General features: G+C 50.1%; 2 protein-coding genes across 2 annotated transcripts in view; both read left to right on the top strand.

Moving 5' to 3' along the window:
- Positions 1-17737, top strand: part of ABCD3 (ATP binding cassette subfamily D member 3) — a 544096-nt gene that overhangs the window by 27814 nt on the left and 498545 nt on the right. The window lies entirely within an intron of this gene.
- INKA2 (inka box actin regulator 2) lies at positions 1321-16402 on the top strand. Its single transcript, XM_049765785.1, has 2 exons — positions 1321-1450; positions 14942-16402. The coding sequence occupies exons 1-2, from the start codon at positions 1415-1417 to the stop codon at positions 15782-15784; spliced, it is 879 nt and encodes a 292-aa protein (XP_049621742.1). The 5' UTR covers positions 1321-1414; the 3' UTR covers positions 15785-16402.

Here is a 17737-nt window from a genome sequence, read left to right on the forward strand (position 1 = left end):
CATGTGAGAGAATTGGACAGCTACTCAGACCCACTCCAATCCTCCAATCCACTTTTGGAAAGCCTTCTCCTTCAAAAACTTGCAGAGATTCAATAATTTTTCACAAACAGAACTGCTAATGCATCTCTCCCCTTCTTCTTTTTTATCTTTATATATATATATGTATATATATAATTTTTTCTTTTCTTTCTAGGTTTGAATCACTTTCCTTTCTGTCACCCTGAAATAAAATGTATCATGATCAGTTAGGTCAACTATAGGATTTATTTTCTTTTAATAAATAAATAAAGAAAAAGCTGCAGAGAGATTAGGAGGGTGGGGGGAAGAAAGAGGTTTCCTTTCCTGGTCTCAATTTGTTTTAAGTGACACAAAAAGATGGGGACAACTCAGCCTGAGTGAGACTTTGCAAGTATCCTTAAGTCTGTGCTCTCTGGGTATTTATATTGCCTGTTTTATACACACACACACACACACACACACACACACACACACACACACACACACATATATATATATATATACATATATATTTGGTTTTTGGGTCACACCCGGCAGTGCTCAGGGATTCCTCCTGGCTCTATGCTCAGAAATCGCTCCTGGCAGGCTCGGGGGACTATATGGGATGCTGGGATTCGAACCACTGTCCTTCTGCATGCAAGACAAAAGCCTTACCTCCATGCTATCTCTTCGGTCCTATATTTATATTTTTATATATTTATATAAATATATTTATATAATATATTATATTTATATAAATACATTACATTTATTTATATATTTATATTATATTTACATATTTATATTTTACATATTTATATTAATATATTGATATACTATGTTATATTTTATATATTTATATATACTTATATTTATATTGTTATATTATTTATATTGCCTGCTTTATTTATATTCATATTTTTATGTTTTATGTATATATTTTATATATTTATATGATAAACATATTTATGTTTTATATATTTATATTATATATTGTGTTAATCGATTTTATTTTATATATTTACTTATATTTATATTGTTGTATTATTTATATTGCTGCTTTATCCTATGGGGGTGCGGGATGGATGCACGAAGCCCCTTCGCCCAGTTTTCCGAGCCCTGTGCTGGGGGCCCAAGATCTGAGCCAGTGATGCTCTACCAAAAAGGCGCTTCCCGTCCTCTCTTCTCATTGGCTGGAGGCCTCCCCGCCGCGTTCTGATTGGCTGTCCCACTTTCCCCTCCGCCCCATTTCTGGACCACACGCGGCTGGGGAAGCAGCGCTGAGTCCCTGGGCGGGCGAGCGGTGCAGAAGCAGCAGCTGGGCTGCTTGCAAGCAGGGCGCGCTTGGGGGAGCTGCCTTTGCACCCCGGGACTCTAACCACCGCTTCCAGCCAATGCATGAAAGAGAAGCGGGGACATGGACTGCTACCTACGCCGCCTCAAACAAGAGCTGGTAAGAGCCGGGCACCTTTTGGGGTTGGGGTGGCAGGGCTCCCCACTCCCTCCCTAAAGGCCACCCTAAAGGCCATGCACCAACAGGTAGGGGAGGGCCAAGACCAGAGGAAGGACCCTGGGACTGTCCGGAGGGATGGAGACCTTCATCCAAAAAAGACTTGCAACAGGGGACCAGAGAGATAGCATTTATTTGCATTGCAAGTAAATAAATAAATAATAAATACTAATAAGTAAATTGGACCTGGGTTCGATCCCTGGCATCCCAGATGGTCCCTCCCCTCCTGAGCCTGCCAGGAGCAATTTCTGAGCGCAGAGCCAGGAGGAACCCCACAAGCAAACAAACAAATAAAAAAACTTGCAGCAAAGATTTGCAAAAGAGACCAAGAAGCGTACAAGTGACCCAGAGTGAGAAGAAGCAGAGTCAGCCCAGCCTGCCCTGGATGGCTTTGGGGGTCTCCCAGAGGCGGGCAGAACAGCGCACTGATGCAATCAGGGACCATATGGTCCCCCACTTAAGCCTGCCAGGAACAATTTCTGAGCACAGAGCCAGGAGGAACCCCTGGGTGTGGGCCCAAAACAAACAAACAAACAAACAAATAAAAAAACTTGCAGCAAAGATTTGCAAGAGGGATCAAGAAGCGAACAAGTGACTCAGAGGAGAAGAGCAGAGTCAGCCCAGCTTGCCTTGGAAGCTTTTGGGGGTGTCCCAGAGGCGGACAGAGCAATGCACTGTTGCAACCAGGTGTCCACTCTGGAGGAGCCAGATACCTGGTCTGGCCAGGCTGCTGGGGTGAGGCCACCCCTGAGGTCCCGGATTGCCTGGGCAGGAGACTCAGCCCGGGACTCCTTGCATATGGGGAGCTTGGCACCCCCGGGCCCGGCCTGGCCATGCTTGGCAAAGCCTCTGCGGCTGCGGGGGCAGGCTTGGCCGGCTGTCTCTGCCCAGACTTGCCTGCCAGGAGGGAGAGGGCTGGCAGCTGGAGCGGTGGAGGAGGGCCCTGCGAGGGAGGAGGGGTGCCGCCTGGCAGATGTCAGCTCTGGGAGTGAGGAGGGGGCATGCGGAGGCCGGGGAGGGGGTGTGTGTCTCTTTTGGGGTGCAGAAACTGCCTTAGAGGAGGTGGCTGAGAGTCCAAGTCGGGGGAAGGGTGCTTGCTGTATCTCTGTTAAAGAGAGCCTGGGGGACTCTTGACTTCAGACTTCATAGCCACTGGCACCCCAAAAAAAACACAACAAAACACCCAAATACTGCTTGTGCAATCCTTGTGCCATTTTTCCAGTTGCGATGATAGATATTGATTAGAAAGTAGGGTCCCCCCATTTGTCTGTCATCCCCCACTCAGTATCTTCAGCCTTTTATTTTTTTTGCTTTTTGGGCTACACCTGGTGACGCTCAGGGGTTACTTCTGGATATACGCTCAGAAATCGCTCCTGGCTTGGGGGACCATTTGGGATGCCTGGGGATCGAACCACGGTCCATCCTAGGTCAGCGTGTGCAAGGCAAATGCCCTACCGCTTGCGCCACCACTCCAGCCCCATCTTCAGCCCTTTCTTTAGTCGGTCTCTTCTGGGAAGTCTTCCCTGGAGCCACAGATTTTGGTCCTTGACTCTTTAGACTCCTCAACAGCCTGAGTCACTCAGATCTTCAAGCCCTAGCCAAGCCCCCTAAGTCAGGGGGCTGTGTCCAGCACCTGCTGGGATGGGAGGGAGGTATGGGGGGGGTCTCCCATCTGTAGATATTCTTGTGGATGTTTCCTGGTCAGGCTTTCCTGGCCAGCTTCCTGCCTGTCCGTCCCTCTCCAAAACGTGCCTTCCCCCAGCCAGCACTCCATTCTCTGCTATTTCCTCCTAAAATCCATCTTCCTGAATGACCTTCTGCATTAACTATCACCCGTCATGCTTTTCTTTTGTTTGTTTGTTTTGTTTTTGAGCCACCTCCAGTTGTACTCAGGGGTTTCTTCTGGCTCTGTATTCAGGAATTACTCCCAGCAGAGTAGGGGAAGCATATGAGATGCTAAGGATCAAACCGGTGTTGGCTGTGTGCAAGGCAAATGCCCTCTCTGCTGTAATATTGCTCTCTCTAGCCTTCACCCGGAGAAGTTTTTAGGGGAATGGCAGAAGAGAAGCCCCCAGGCTCTCCCTTCCCTGCCAGTTTTTCTGTGCTTTTCATGGCAGTGTGACCTGGCTAGGTTAGCCTTCATATCTCCAGTGCTGGCATGTCCCATGCTTGTGCCCAGCATAGAAAGGGCATTATAGTCACCCATAAGGCCAGAACGCCCAGGCTCCCCCGCTGAGATATGAATTTTATAGATTCTTCTTTTTGTGCTTGGAATCTGGGGACCTCACCACCCACCCAAGAATCTGTCTTAATAGAGAGTTTGTGGGTGTTCCTGGCATGGGCTGGAATTTTAAAATCCTACTGATTTGCATTTTTTTGCAGCACCCTAGGTGGGAGGTGGTACAGGGAGGGAGAGAAGTATCTGGGTGCCAGGAGCATGAAAAAGGCAAGTAGGAATCTGTACCCAACTGAGCTTTATCCAGACCTTAATTTCCCCCCTCCGCTTCTGCCAAAGAGGGGGAGCCCCCAACCCCTAGGAGGAGGAAGGGGAGAGGCTGAAGTCACTTACCTCCCCATTAGCTCTCATTTGGCCCTTTGTCTGAGTCGCTCCAGTCTTTGACTCTCTTGGAGAGGAAGCAGAATTCCTGGCCCGGGTCCCAGAATGACGCTCAGATGTGAGTTCACTACACATAACCCCTTCGGGGACGCCACCTCCTCCCTGATGCCAGCCTGCCCAGTGGTGACACAGAAGGAAGTGACAGGCGGTACAGGGTCTCCTTCACTCCCTGGCTCTTCAGCTACTTAGGCCAAATCTCATGCCTCAGTTTCCCTCTGGGAGCAGATGAGAAAGTAGAGCTGAGTTTGCCCTGGTCTGAGCTCTTTAATTACCTTTCTGTAAGGACTCTGGGGTTGGGTCCAAGGCAGTGTCTCTATTACCACTATGCTGAGAAGATACAGCTTGTTTATCCCCAGGCCTTTTGGGGGTGAGCCAGGCCAGCCATGGGGGGAGGTTATGACATGAATTTGGGGAGGTGCTTTGACACTATAGACAGACACACATTATTCCAGTTGGGATGTGTCCCACCACTGACCGAGAGCCATTTTTCACTAGGCTGTGCCCTAAGTTATTATGTGCTTGGCAGTGATGGACACTTGTAATATTTGTCAGATTCTACATTAATTCATCTGACCAAAGTATCGCCAAGAAGGATATGCAGGCAATGATATTCTGGAAAGAAAGCATCTATAGGTTGTGTTTTTGTTGTTGTTGTTATTTGCTTGTTTTATTTGGGGGGGGTCACACCCAGTGGAGCTTAGGAGTTAGTCCTGGCTCTGTACTCAGAAATTGCTTCCGGCAGGCGTGGGGGACCCTATGAGATGCCGGGATTCGAACCACCATCTGTCCTGGATTGGCTGTGTGCAAGGCCTTATTGCTGTGCTATATCTCTGGCCCCCATAGGTTGTGGTTTTATCTTCTATATTCTCCTTCTGCACTTGAACCTGGTCCTTGGTTCCTTGGGTTTCATACACCCAAAGAAACCTGAAGCAGAAACTGCATTTTAGCAAGTGAATCTTAAGTCTTGGTTGGGTGTTGCAAGTCAGCCCCTGAAGAGGTTGACTGATGGAGGGATGGAGGACGAGGCCTTTCTCTTCCAGCTCGGAGCACGCATCTAGCCGACGGTTCTGAGGTGAACGGCGGGTAAACAGCTCGCAGACAGTCAGGCTCGTGGAAATATTAGCTTTATTCGGTGGACAAGACTGAAGTCCAAAGACTCAGCCTCAGTTCCAGCAAAAAAGCCTCAGCCTTCCACAGACCCTTGTTTTTATCCCCCAGAGTCAGGTACCACCCAATGGTGGGATCAGATACCAACCAATGGTGGAAGTAGAATCAGGTACTACCCTAGGGTGGGGGCAGAATGCCAGGTCACACCCTAGGGTAGGGCACAATCACCAATCAGTTTAGGGTGAGTAACATAGTAATCCCCTAAAATATTTACATACACAACAGTTGGGGATATATGGAGGTGAAGGATGGATTTGAGGATCCTGACTCCATTTGGCTGATGTCTTTACCCCAGCCTGGAAGAGAAGGAGCTGGGGTTTCCTGGATGAACCATAGCAAGAGAGTGGCAACAGCTGACACTGCTTTGCCCAGGCTGCAGGCATTAATGGGGAGCACTCTCTCATACCTCCAGCTGCCCAAGACAAACCTGTCTAATGCCAGACCTTTGGACCAGCTGTTCCTCACACATTGTCCCCCTGAGGGCTGCTAGAAAATGGGGCAGACTTGGGTCTCTAGAGGCAGCAGATGTCAGATGTTCATGGGGGTGTTCGCTTCCCAGTAGAACAGTGTGCATAAAAGCATGTGAAACAATGAATGAAGCTCATTAAGTACAAGTACAGCCAGTTTGGGAAGGCTTCCTGGAAGAGGCAGTGATGAAGGGAGGCTGCCTCCTGGAATTTGCCTCTTATGAAGCAGTGAAGCCCAGACTAGGAAACTTCCCCAGCATTGTTTCTCAACAAACCAGGGTATTGGGCTCTAATAGAGGGAACAGAGGTAAAAAAACAAAAACAAAAACAAAAAAACACTACATAGATTTGGAGGGGTTCACAGCACAAAACTGAGGGCCATAAGGAGGAAACTATGTCAGGAGGGAGACTTGAACTGAAAGCAGTTGATAAACATTGCCTTAGAGCAAGTTGGTCACCCGAAAAGGCAGCCATCCAGCCTCCATAATCACATTTCAGGAGGTTCTGTGTATAGAGGACGAAGGAGCATGGTGGAAAAGCCAAAGAAGGAGAAAAGAAACTCATAGGAAAGATATAATAGGAGTGACTTTCAGCTGTGGGGGGCAAAAGAATGAATTTCCTGAAGCAGGAAAGACAGCTTTTGTAAAGGAGCTTATATTCTTGTTTCCCCTGATGCTTAGAGCTGGGGAAAGATGACTGGACCACAGGTGGCCAAAAACAAAAAAGGAAAATAGTGGTAAGATACTTTCTTATAATATGTATTAGTATTTAGGGGACCAGAGAGGTGGCGGAAGCCATAAGGCGTCTGCCTTGCCAGTGCTAGCCTAGTACGGATCGAGGTTCGATCCCCTAACATCCCAAAGGTTCCCCAAACCAGGAGCGATTTCTGAGCACATAGCCAGAAGTAACCCCTGAGTGTCACCAGGTGTGGCCGAAAACCCAAAAAAAAATTGTATTAATATTTAATAACAATAACTTATTGATGTTAACACTTATTTTGGTTTTGGTTTTGTGCCATACTATAGGTGTTTGAGGCCTACTCCTGGTTCTCTGCTCAGGGATCTTTCTTGGAGTCCTTCAGGAGACCATATTCGGGTACCAGAGATCATATCAGAGCCTTAACCCCATTATCACTTCAGTCCCAGTGTTAGTATGGATTGCCATGTTAAGCAAATAATGTATTGTTGTTGATTGGTGAAGCAAGACGGACAAGTTGAACTTTCAATATTCCCATTTTACAAACGAGACAGGGAGGATTTGTGATTCAGTCAAGGTCACAGAGTGGATAAGTGGCAGATCTATGATTCAGCCCCCACCAGGATGACTGCCAAACTCTCCATCTTAGCCAAATCATGTCTGCAATCTTCTAGCACAGGAACAGAAGCCAGGTACCATATAAGAAGCCCAAGAAGAAAGAAATCACCTGCAGTGGGGAAAAAGGGAAAGCTTACATGCTCAGGAGAGAAACAGAGACTTTATTTATCTATCTATCTATTTATTTATGTATTTATTTATTTATTTGGTTATTTGGGTTACACCCAGTGATGCTCAAGGGTTACTCCTGGCTATGCGCTCAGAAATCACTCCTAGCTTGGAGGACCATATGGGATGCTGGGGGATTGAACCGCAGTTCGTCCTAGGCTAGTGCATGCAAGGAAAATATTCTACCACTTGTGCCACCTCTCCGACCCCAGAAACAGGGACTTTAATAGGACTGAAACTGCTTTCCAGTTAGATAATGAAACAATATGTGCAAAAGAGACAGATCTGCCACTTACTGGCTCCAAGATCTTGGCTGAGTTATGAAATGTCTCATTTATTAAAATGGGAATAATAGATGTCCAACTTGTGAGTGTGGCTTGTGCAAATTGGTGCCTATAATTTATGTGCCTAATATGTCAATAACCATACTGTGGGGATGCTAGAATGCTCCGTCATGGGAAGTTAGCTAGAACTAAGTCTGTGCTAGGGAGAGAGTGGGCTGCCGAGCTGGATGCGTGGAGGGCCGTCTGCGAGGGACTTTGAATGTCAGATTTCACAGTCTGGCCTCTATGATTTACGGTGTAGAGCAGTGTGATTTGGTCCTGGCATGTAGGAGAAGGAGTTGGATGTTTATTAGAAGAGAGCCAAAGCCATCGCACAGCGGTAGGGCATTTGCCCTGCACGTGGCCAACCTAGGACAAACCCAGGTTCGATTCCCAGCATCCTGTATGATCCCCCTGAGCGTGCCAGAAGCAATTTCTGAACACAGAGCCAGAAGTAACCTCTGAGCACCACCAGGTGTGACTAAAAACAAAAAACAACAACAACAAAAAGTTTTTTTTACAAGAGTACAGGTAAGGCCAGACCCAGAAAGGAAAAGAGGAAGGTAACTAATTCCTGAGGTTCATTGGACATTCAAGCAATCTTATTGGCTCCAGTAGAGAGATGCTCACACCTGGCAGAGGGAAAGGGCCAGGTGGGACTCAGGGTAAGATTCCTGGAGGGTGGGTGCCAGGATCCCCCTAGCTCACTCACTGGGAAAGGGGTTCATCTGCCTCACATCCCTTCCTTTACCCTCCTGCCTCCACCAGCTCTTGGCACAGATTCTGCTTGACCTTTCTGTTGAAAGTTTCAGCCAAGAGCAGGGGGTCTGTGAAGGTCCCTATTCATTGAGCTAAAGAATGGGCCACTTGGCAAAAAAAAAGCAGGACTTTTCCATTTCCGGCCTGGAGCCCCCTCCTACCTTCCAAAGGGGCTGAAAGGCACTGTGTGGGGATCTTGAGGGGACTGGGGGGGGTGGGGGGGTGGGAAGCATGGCAGAACACAAACACAAAGCCAGCTTCCTGGGCAAAGCTGTCCAATGTTTCTTGATGTGCTGGGGGAGAGGGTGTGGTGGCTTGCTGGGGGCACAGCTGTGGACACAGTCAGGAGCCAAGAGAGGGCCTGGGAGGGGGGCTGTGGATAGTGGGGGTTATACTTTCCCATCCTATTCTTCCCACACCCCAGGGACCAGCTTGTGCCAAGGAGCCGGATGCTGCCCACGCCAGCTGGCTCCATACTGTGACCCTGGGGGTGCACACTAGAGGTCCAGATGGTCCGTTCTGCCTTCCCAGAGGTAGCTTCACCCTCTCCTCACCCCCACAGGAAGCTCTTCCTCTCTCTTCAGAGGATTCTGTGAGAGGCGCCTTTCCTAGAGATGACTGGGTTTGGGCCTCCTTCCAGGCTTCATGTTCTCCCTCTCTGCGTGGGAATGGTTCCCCAAATATTCCCCTCATGGCCTCAGTTCTCACTGCAGCCCAGGGCAGAGCATCCTGGGAGCATGATGAGACCAAAAGGGTCATGCTTGGGGTCCTGTCCCCTTCATGAATATGCCACAGAATTTAGGCAGCCTCTCTTTGTTTCCAGTGGTGGCATTCAAGATGGCGGTTGGCACTCAGATGGAACAATGATCTAGGAGACCAGAGACATACCTGGGTGAAGGCGCTTGCACATAGCCACTCACTCGATTCAAATCAGAGCCAGGAATAAGCCCTTCCACACTTCCAGGTGTGAGTCCTCAGAGCAAAAAGAACAAATAAAAATTATATAGGAGTTGAGGGTGTCACTTAGTGGTTGAATACGTGTGCATAGTTGAGGCCCGAGATACAAGCCCTCAGTGGATCAAACAGTCTACATAAATTGTCAGTCTAGCTACCATCTGTTTGTGAGAAATGATAGACGCTTCAGAAAAGCTCATGTGTGAGTACATTTGCTTCCATGTGCAGTTAGACTGTAAGACGAGACAGGATCTAGTGTTGTCAGGTGGCAACCATGAGAGGAAGAGGAAGAGGAACCTAACATGGGAAGGCAAGTCATTGTCCTTTTCCCGTCCACAGTGGGGCAGGACAGGGCAGCATTGACCACAGAAAGGGTCACATTTCTTTTTTTTTTTTATTTTGGGTCACACCCGGCAGTGCTCAGGGGTTACTCCTGGCTGTCTGCTCAGAAATAGCTCCTGGCAGGCACGGGGGACCATATGGCCATATGGGACACTGGGATTCGAACCAACCACCTTTGGTCCTGGATTGGCTGCTTGCAAGGCAAATGCCGCTGTGCTATCTCTCAGGGCCCAAGGGTCACATTTCAACCCAGGAACACCCTGATGCACAAACAACTAATGAGTATCTTCTATGTCCAAATCAGTTAGCACAGGATGGGGGGGGGGCAACCTGGGTTCTGCTCATACCACAAGGGAGGCATACTCCTAGCTTCGAGCCAAGAAGGAATCAAGAGTCTGGTGTCAACTGAAGCATAAAGGAGCAAAGTTTGACATGAAGGAAACATTTGGAGGCCCAAAGCTGGTGGGACTCCCCCACCAAAGAGATAGTTCGGGGGTAAGGTGATAGCCTACTCCAGTTTGATCCTTAGCACTGCAAAGGCACCCCAAAACTGCCAGGAGTGATTGCAGAGAAGAGAACAAGGAGTAAACTCTGAGTTATTGAGTTTGGTTCATCATACCTCCCCCCCCCCAAAAAAAAATACCCACAAGGATTCTGGGGATGGGGTGTGGGCTAGAGGTAGGTGGAGCAAAGGAAGGTCTTGAGAGACAGAGGGTGAGAGGACAGATAGAAACACAGAGAAGGAATAGGTCTTGAAGAGGGTCTTAGATCTACTCATCCTCAAACAAATTAAACCAAATCTTCTTGATTTCTTTCCTGATTCCTGATGAGAAACTGGGTGCCTCAGGTCCCTGACTTTAAGACCTGAAGTACTGGGGATCCAGAGAGACCCCAAGGCCTGAAAATTCATGGTGATCACAGCTGATTCAGGCTTGGCTGTGTCTGGATCCCCTCTGCTTCCTGCTCCACCCCCAAGGCTGGAGAAGCCTGGGATCTGGGAAGGTCCCACGCTCTGGAACTCAAGCCCTCTGCCCTTGACTCCTGCGGCTGGGGTGACATCATCCCCTTGGGGCTGAAATGGCTATCCCTGGCTCTCTTCCAGCCTAGACCCAGCGGAGGCTCCAGCGCCCCAGTTCCCACATCTGTCCTGCTCACAGCTGCTCTTGTCCTGGAACCCTAGGCAGTGGGGCCTCCAAGGCTGGAAAGGACCTCAGAGATGCTATTCTTTTTGTCTTGTTTTGTTTTGTTTTGGGGTCACACCCGGCAGCACTCAGGGGTTACTCCCAGCTCTCTGCTCAGAAATCACTCCTGTCAGGTTCGGGGGAGAGGGGGAGCTCCCATATGGATGGGGTGCCGGAATTCGAACTACCGTCCTTTTGCATGCAAGACAAATGCCCTACCTCCATGCTATCTCTCTGGCCCCAGAGATGCTATTTTTCTTTTTTTTCTTTTTTGGGTCACACCAGGCGGTGCTCAGGGGTTACTCCTGGCTGTCTGCTCAGAAATAGCTCCTGGCAGGCACGGGGGACCATATGGGACACCGGGATTCGAACCAACCACCTTTGGTCCTGGATTGGCTGCTTGCAAGGCAAACACCGCTGTGCTATCTCTCTGGGCCCGAGATGCTATTTTTCATCAGACATGAGGCATGCCTAGATCCTGTGGTTGCCATGCACTCAGATTCATGGAAGGGGTGTATTGTGCATGCTCTTAGGGGCAGTCCTCCTCTGTTCTCTTTCCTCAACCCTGGCTGAGATAGCTTCTTCCATAGGGAAAGTAGGGATGGGCTGACACATATGACTGACCTGTCCGCTCACCAGCTTAGACAGAGCTGCTCAGTGACCAGAACCGTGCTGCCATTTTCCATCTGGGAGCCATTTCAGCTTCTCTTCCTTAAACAAGCACTCCCATGGGCCTCAAAGCCTTGCACTCACTCCCACCCGCACCCTCATTCTCTCTGGAAAAATGCACCCACTGTCAGCATTCTTTCTACAGGGTATTTTCCAGACTGAAGGAGATTGAATGGGGTCATTTCAGTCCTCCCACTCTCAGATCTGAAGCCTATTCTCTCTAGCCTCTTGGTCACAGGAGACCTTGGGGAAGGGCCCTGATGCTTTCTTTCTCCCTGGCCTGGTGATGCTGAGTCACTCAAGGCCACAAGCTGCCTGAAGGGGCCAAGGGCTCAGTCTGTTTTGGAGGGTAGGTAGCAACTGTGAGATGTGGGCTAGGTTCTGGGGAGATGCAAAGTGCCAACTTCAAAGTGGGTGCTCTGTGACAGTTTCCTGAGGGCTGGCAGCTGCAGGAAGGAATGGGGGAGCAAGAATGATTCCAAATGGGGGTGGAGAGACTCCTAAAATTGAAAGTCAGACATCTCTTGGAGAGGTTTGGCGGCAGCCCCAGTAAGATTTTATTCTCAGGGCAGTGGAGAGCCCTTGGGGGTGTCTAGGACTGTTGGAATATGCGTGTCTGCATATTCTTGTATGTACACACATCTGTGGGTGTGCACACACATGTGTGTGCTCATGTTTGTTGGGAAGACTAATTTGGGCAGAAGAGCTTCAAGAGGGGGCCAGAGAGTTAGCACAGCAACAGGGCATTTGCCTTGCAAGTGGCTGACCCAGGATGGATGCAGGTTCGATTCCTGGCATCCCATGTGGACCCCCGAGCTAGGAGCAATTTCTGAGCACAGAGCTAGAAGTAACCCCTGAGTGCTGCTGGGTGTGACCACCCCCCCCAAAAAAAAAAGAGCTTCAGGAAGGTAGGAAGGCTTGTGCTTTGGGGTATGCAAACGAGGAGTTGGATAGGAAAGCTAAAAATAGCTATGAAGTTCTTGGCTTGGATATGGGGGACAGGTTGTGGAAATTTGGGGGACCCAGAGAAATTAGGAGAAATCATAAGCCCAGGAGGAAACTGGGGAGACTCGTCTCTAGGTTTGTGCAGCTGCTCTGAGCTGTCTCTAAAAGGCTCAGGAGGCAGAGTGAGAGCTGGGGCGCCTAGCGAGCACAGACACCCCACTGTTTCCTGCCGCTGAGGTGATTTGTACCTACCCACAAGACCTCCTCACCGTCTCCAGTGAAGGTGTGTGGTCCAGCAAACTGTGCTCAACCATGGATCTCCTGTCTGTGAGCACTGAAGACACCACAGAGCCTGGCCTAGTAGTTGGGGTGGGCAAGGGGCATTCACCCCCAGGCCTGAGGGGATCAGCTGCTCTGGTGACCCAGCAGGGCCTTTTCTCCCATCCCCAGCCCCCCAACCCCAGCTGGCGGGCTGAGCTCAGTGAATTTGTACAAGGTTGGAAGAAGTAAGATGATCTTTGTGGGGCTCTAGGGGGCTTAGAAAACAGATGGTCCCCGCATGCACACAGGAGGTCTGCTGGCGTAACGTGAGCAGATCTGGGGGGCAGCTGGTGGGGCCAAGGCAACTTAGGCCTTGGAATGAAACCTACTGAATGTTATCAGTCCTAGCACCCCCTCCTGTCCCTAAACTCGGCCTTCACCCAACTCAATCTCTCAGCTCTTCCAGCTGGCACCTGGGACTTGGTCTTAAATACCCACAAAGGAATGGGGGAGCCTCCATTCCAGTGTTCCCACACTTGGCCAGGGCAGCAGTGCCAGTTGGGCTGGGGAGGCAGGAAGAGCTCTGGAGCCCAGCTGGAGAGCCAAGAAGGGAGGACAGGTGTTTAGAGGAGAGTACAGGGTTGGGGGTGCTCAGAGCTCAGCAACAGGCACTTCTGGCCTCCCTCTCTCCTGGCCAGTTAGATGCGAGCAGCCCCAGTAGAAACTAAGCCCCCCAATTCAGGGAATATAAGTCCTCCTTCCCTTCCTCCTAGAGTCCTTGCTTTCTCCCTCCTCTCAACCATCTCCTCCACCCTGCAGAAGACAGAGCAGCCTCTGGCCAGTTCTGCTCTGCTGTCAGCTTGAGCCACAGGACTGTGGGCACGATCTAACTTTGCCCTCAGCCTCGTACACTCATTTTGTCAAAACAAGATTCCAGCCACCTATTAAGTTAATATGAAAATGCAACGAGACAGGTACCTAGAACACTTAGAGCATTCCTGTTCCATGGCAAATGTGTCAACTTATTATTGCCATCGTTGTGGCCATCATCACTAGGTCATCCCAGTGAGGTTCAGGATAAGGCATAGGAGTCAGAAAAGAAAGGAAGTGGCCTCCATAACCTTGTGTCTCCTATGATGAACCTTAGCCCCTCTGTTTTGCCTGCTGGGAAATTTTTTTTGGGGGGCACACCCAGTGACATTCAGGGGTTCCTCCTGGCTTTATGCTCAGAAATTGCTCCTGGCAGGCTCGGGGGACCATATGGGATGCCGGGTTTCGAACCATCATCCTTCTACATGCAAGGCAAACACCCTTCATGCTGTCTCTCTGGCCCCTTGATACGTAATCTTGAACCACTTGCTTGGAAACCATTTCAGACTCAACTTTTCAGGGGCTAAGAAGACGAAATAGGAACTATCACTTGTACATCCTATAGGCATGAAGCAATAGAGCAGTATTTCTCAGCCAGGGTCAGTATGACCCTCTGGGGGACACTAGGATATTCCAAGGGGCCACAGGTAAAAATTGCATAAATAGGGACCAACAGGTAGGACAAGAGGAATGGGCATAGGAAGGGAATGTGGTTGGGGGAAAACATGGCTAGAAATGGTAATAACAAACTGGTTAAGACATTCGCTGGCCTGTCTTTGTACAAATCCCCCTTCCAGCTCTCCGTGCTCTGTGCCAGGCTTTTCCAAGGTGGGAACAGTGGCAGAATGGAGTGATGGGGCTGGAGAGATAGCATGGAGGTAGGGCATTTGCCTTGCATGCAGAAGGTCAGTGGTTCGAATCCCGGCATCCCATATGGTCCCCAGAGCCTGCCAGGAGCGATTTCTGAGCATAGAGCCAAGAGTAACCCCTAAGGGCTGCTGGGTGTGACCCCCAAACCAAAACCAAAACAAACAAAAAAGAATGGAGTGATGAAGGGACCCTAGAGGTGTTTGTGGGGATGGGGTGAAAAGGGATCTGTTTTATTTATTTATTTGTTTATTTATTTATTTATTTATTTATTTATTTTGGTTTTGGTGGGCCACACCCAGCAGCATTCAGGGGTTATTCCTGGCTCTGCTCTCAGAAATTGCTCCTAGCTTGGAGAATCATATGGGATGTTGGGGATTGAACCCATGTCCATCCTGGGTCATCCCCATGCAAGGCAAACGCCCTACCGCTGTGCAACCACTCGGGCTCCTCAGTTTTAAGTTCCCAGTGACTGACAGTCTTTCCCTGCACCCCTGTGGCTCATGTCCTGCGCTTTCTCGCCACTACAGATGTCCATGAAGGAGGTGGGGGATGGCTTACAGGACCAGATGAACTGCATGATGGGGGCACTGCAAGAACTGAAGCTGCTTCAGGTACAGGCAGCTCTGGAACAACTGGAGATCTCTGCAGGGGGTCCTGGCACAAGCTCTCCTGAAAAGTCTCGGACACAGCCTGAGTCCTCTCTTTGGCGGGGTGGCAGAGGTCCTGCCAGGTCTGCAACCTGTGTTCCCCCTAGTCCCCCTTCTTTTGACAACAGCACCAAGTTTCCATCTTGCAGGACTGGCTGTGAGGAAGGTCAGGCCCCCGAGACACTTGCACAGCTGCCTAAACCCCGCAGCTGGGCACTGCAAAGCCCAGACCTGGAAGAGACACACGACTGGCCATCCACTCTCATGTCCCAGGGCCGGAACCGCCAACCTCTGGTTTTAGGGGACAATTCTTTTGCCGACCTGGTGGGCAACTGGCTGGACTTACCCGAAGTGGAGAAGGGAAGTGAAAAGGCTGAGACTGGAAGGGCAGAGGAGCCCAAAGCCCAGAGGGGCCATTCCTGGGAGCTGGGCCGCAGATTTGCCCTCACTGCCAACATTTTCAAGAAGTTCCTACGCAGCGTTCGGCCAGATCGGGACCGGTTGCTGAAGGAGAAACCGGGTTGGGTGACCCCCACAACCTCCAAGCTCTGTGCCGGCCAGGCTCACAAGGCCAGGAAGTGGAGTCGCTCCAAGGGCTGTGGACAGTTCCCTTTTTCTGGTTCTGGGGAGCCCAGGCGAGGGGACACGCATTCCATCACCTGCCCCAAAGCCCTTCAGCCTTCAGACTCTGGCTTTGATATCAACACAGCTGTTTGGGTCTGAATTCCAAACATCCAAATTGGACTTGACTCCCCCATCAAAGCCAGTCCCCATGTTGGCCCCAGGGAGGTCAGATGATGTGGCTTTCTGGGGCTTGAAAGGTGGCGCAAGCGGTAGGGCTTTTGCCTTGCATGCACTAACCTAGGATGGACTGTGGTTCAATTCCTTGGCATCCCATATGGTCCCTCAAGTCAGGAGCGATTTCTGAGCACAGAGCCAGGAGTAACTCCTGAGCTTCACTGGGTGTGCCCCTTTCCCCCCCCCAAAAAAAAGTCAAACTCTGGGGTCCTTTACCTTAGAAAGGAGGGAGAAGCAACAGGAATATTTGGAAGACTGGGACAGGGGCCTGGGGATTGGGGAGAGGGAGGGAGAGAATGTGTGTGTGTGTGTGTGTGTGTGTGTGTGTGTGTGTGTGTGTGAGAGAGAGAGAGAGAGAGAGAGAAAGAGAGAGAGTTGCATGCATGTACATGTATATACTATATATTGTGTAGACTCATGTAGGGAAGACCAAGAAAACCTCTCAACTTTCTTTCACTCTCTCTTAAGACCTCAACTTATCCTTCTGTACAATCTTGAAGCACAGGTCTTCAGGCCCCCCAATAAAGAGCTTGTCTCCAGTGATCCCAGCTTATAACCATTGTGCTTCCTGTCCAGGCCTCGATGCAGACACAGCTACCTCTTGGGACCGCTGCATTAGAGATTTCTTTCTGCTGCACCTGAGATTTCAACTCACACAGGGCTTAAGAAATGGTAGAACAGAGGTATTGGAGGTGTACAGAGGAGAGAGAACTAGTTTAGCACTTCAACAGGCAAATACTTCTTTTTTGGGGGGGGGAGGGGGGTCACACCCGGCAGCCCTGCTCAGGGGTTATTCCTGGCTCTGTGCTCAGAAATCACTCCTGCTAGGCACAGGGGACCATATGGGCTGCTGGGATTCGAACCACTGTCAGTCCTGGGTCGGCCACTTGCAGGGCAAATGCCCTATCGCTGTGCTATTTCGCCAGCCCCATCAGGCAGAAACTTGGATACCCAAGTCTGCGGGACAGAGAGCTTTAAGGGGAACATGAGCCCAGCTGCCCTGGCCTGGGCAGGAAGCTGGTGAGGGCAGAGTAATGAGAAAAAGTGACTTAACCCAGGAAGGGACTCTTAGGGAAACTCATGCATGGCAGAGCCAATGGCCTGGTCTTCTAGCCCCATTCAATCCCACAGAGGGGCAGGGCTTATTGGGCAGGGCCCGGGCTCAACGGTTGCCTGGTTTGTGCCCTCCTAGGCATGTAGTCCAGCCCCAGCAGAGGATCCAGGGCCAGTCCAAGGAGCTGCAGGAAACACCCACGAGGGAGGGACAGACAATGTGGGTCCCTGTTCCCTGGGCCCAGGAAAGCTCTCCCTCCCAGCTTTGGGCCCCTTCCGCACTCCTGCTAAGAGGTGTGTGTCAGCTGCAATTAGAGGCCCTGTGCCTTTTTGTCCTAGAGCGAGAAGAGCAAATTGGAGAATAACTACACTATGGGGGCTCTACCTGCAATCCCATCCAGGCACTTCAAGAGTTAGCAGTGTAAGGTAGCACGGTAATAGGGCATTTGCCTTGCATGCAGCCAATTCAGGACAGCGGTGGTTCTGTGGTTCGAATCCCGGCATCCCATATGATCACTCAAGCCTGCCAGGAGTAACCCTTGAGCATTGCCGGGTATGACCCAAACCAAACCAAACCAAAAAGGTGGGGTTAGTTAATGTTAGTTAAATATCACACAGAAATGTTGGGTTTGGGTAGCAGAAAATATAAGAACTGGGTTTTTTTGTTTATTTGTTTGTTTGTTTGTTTTTGGGTCACACCCGGCAGCATTCAGGGGTTACTCCTGGCTCTACGCTCAGAAATCACTCCTGGCAGGCTCGGGGGACCATATGGGATGCTGGGATTTGAACTGCAGTTCTTCTGCATGTAAGGCAAACGCTCTACCT

This window comes from Suncus etruscus, chromosome 19 (assembly GCF_024139225.1).
Source record: "Suncus etruscus isolate mSunEtr1 chromosome 19, mSunEtr1.pri.cur, whole genome shotgun sequence".
Lineage (NCBI taxonomy): Eukaryota > Metazoa > Chordata > Mammalia > Eulipotyphla > Soricidae > Suncus > Suncus etruscus.

Bases quoted from the DNA above. Each gene is read 5' to 3' on its own strand.
- INKA2 (XM_049765785.1), top strand. From the start codon at position 1,415: ATGGACTGCTACCTACGCCGCCTCAAACAAGAGCTG. The intron at 1,451-14,941 runs GTAAGAGCCGGG...TCGCCACTACAG, and splicing joins GCCGCCTCAAACAAGAGCTG to ATGTCCATGAAGGAGGTGGG.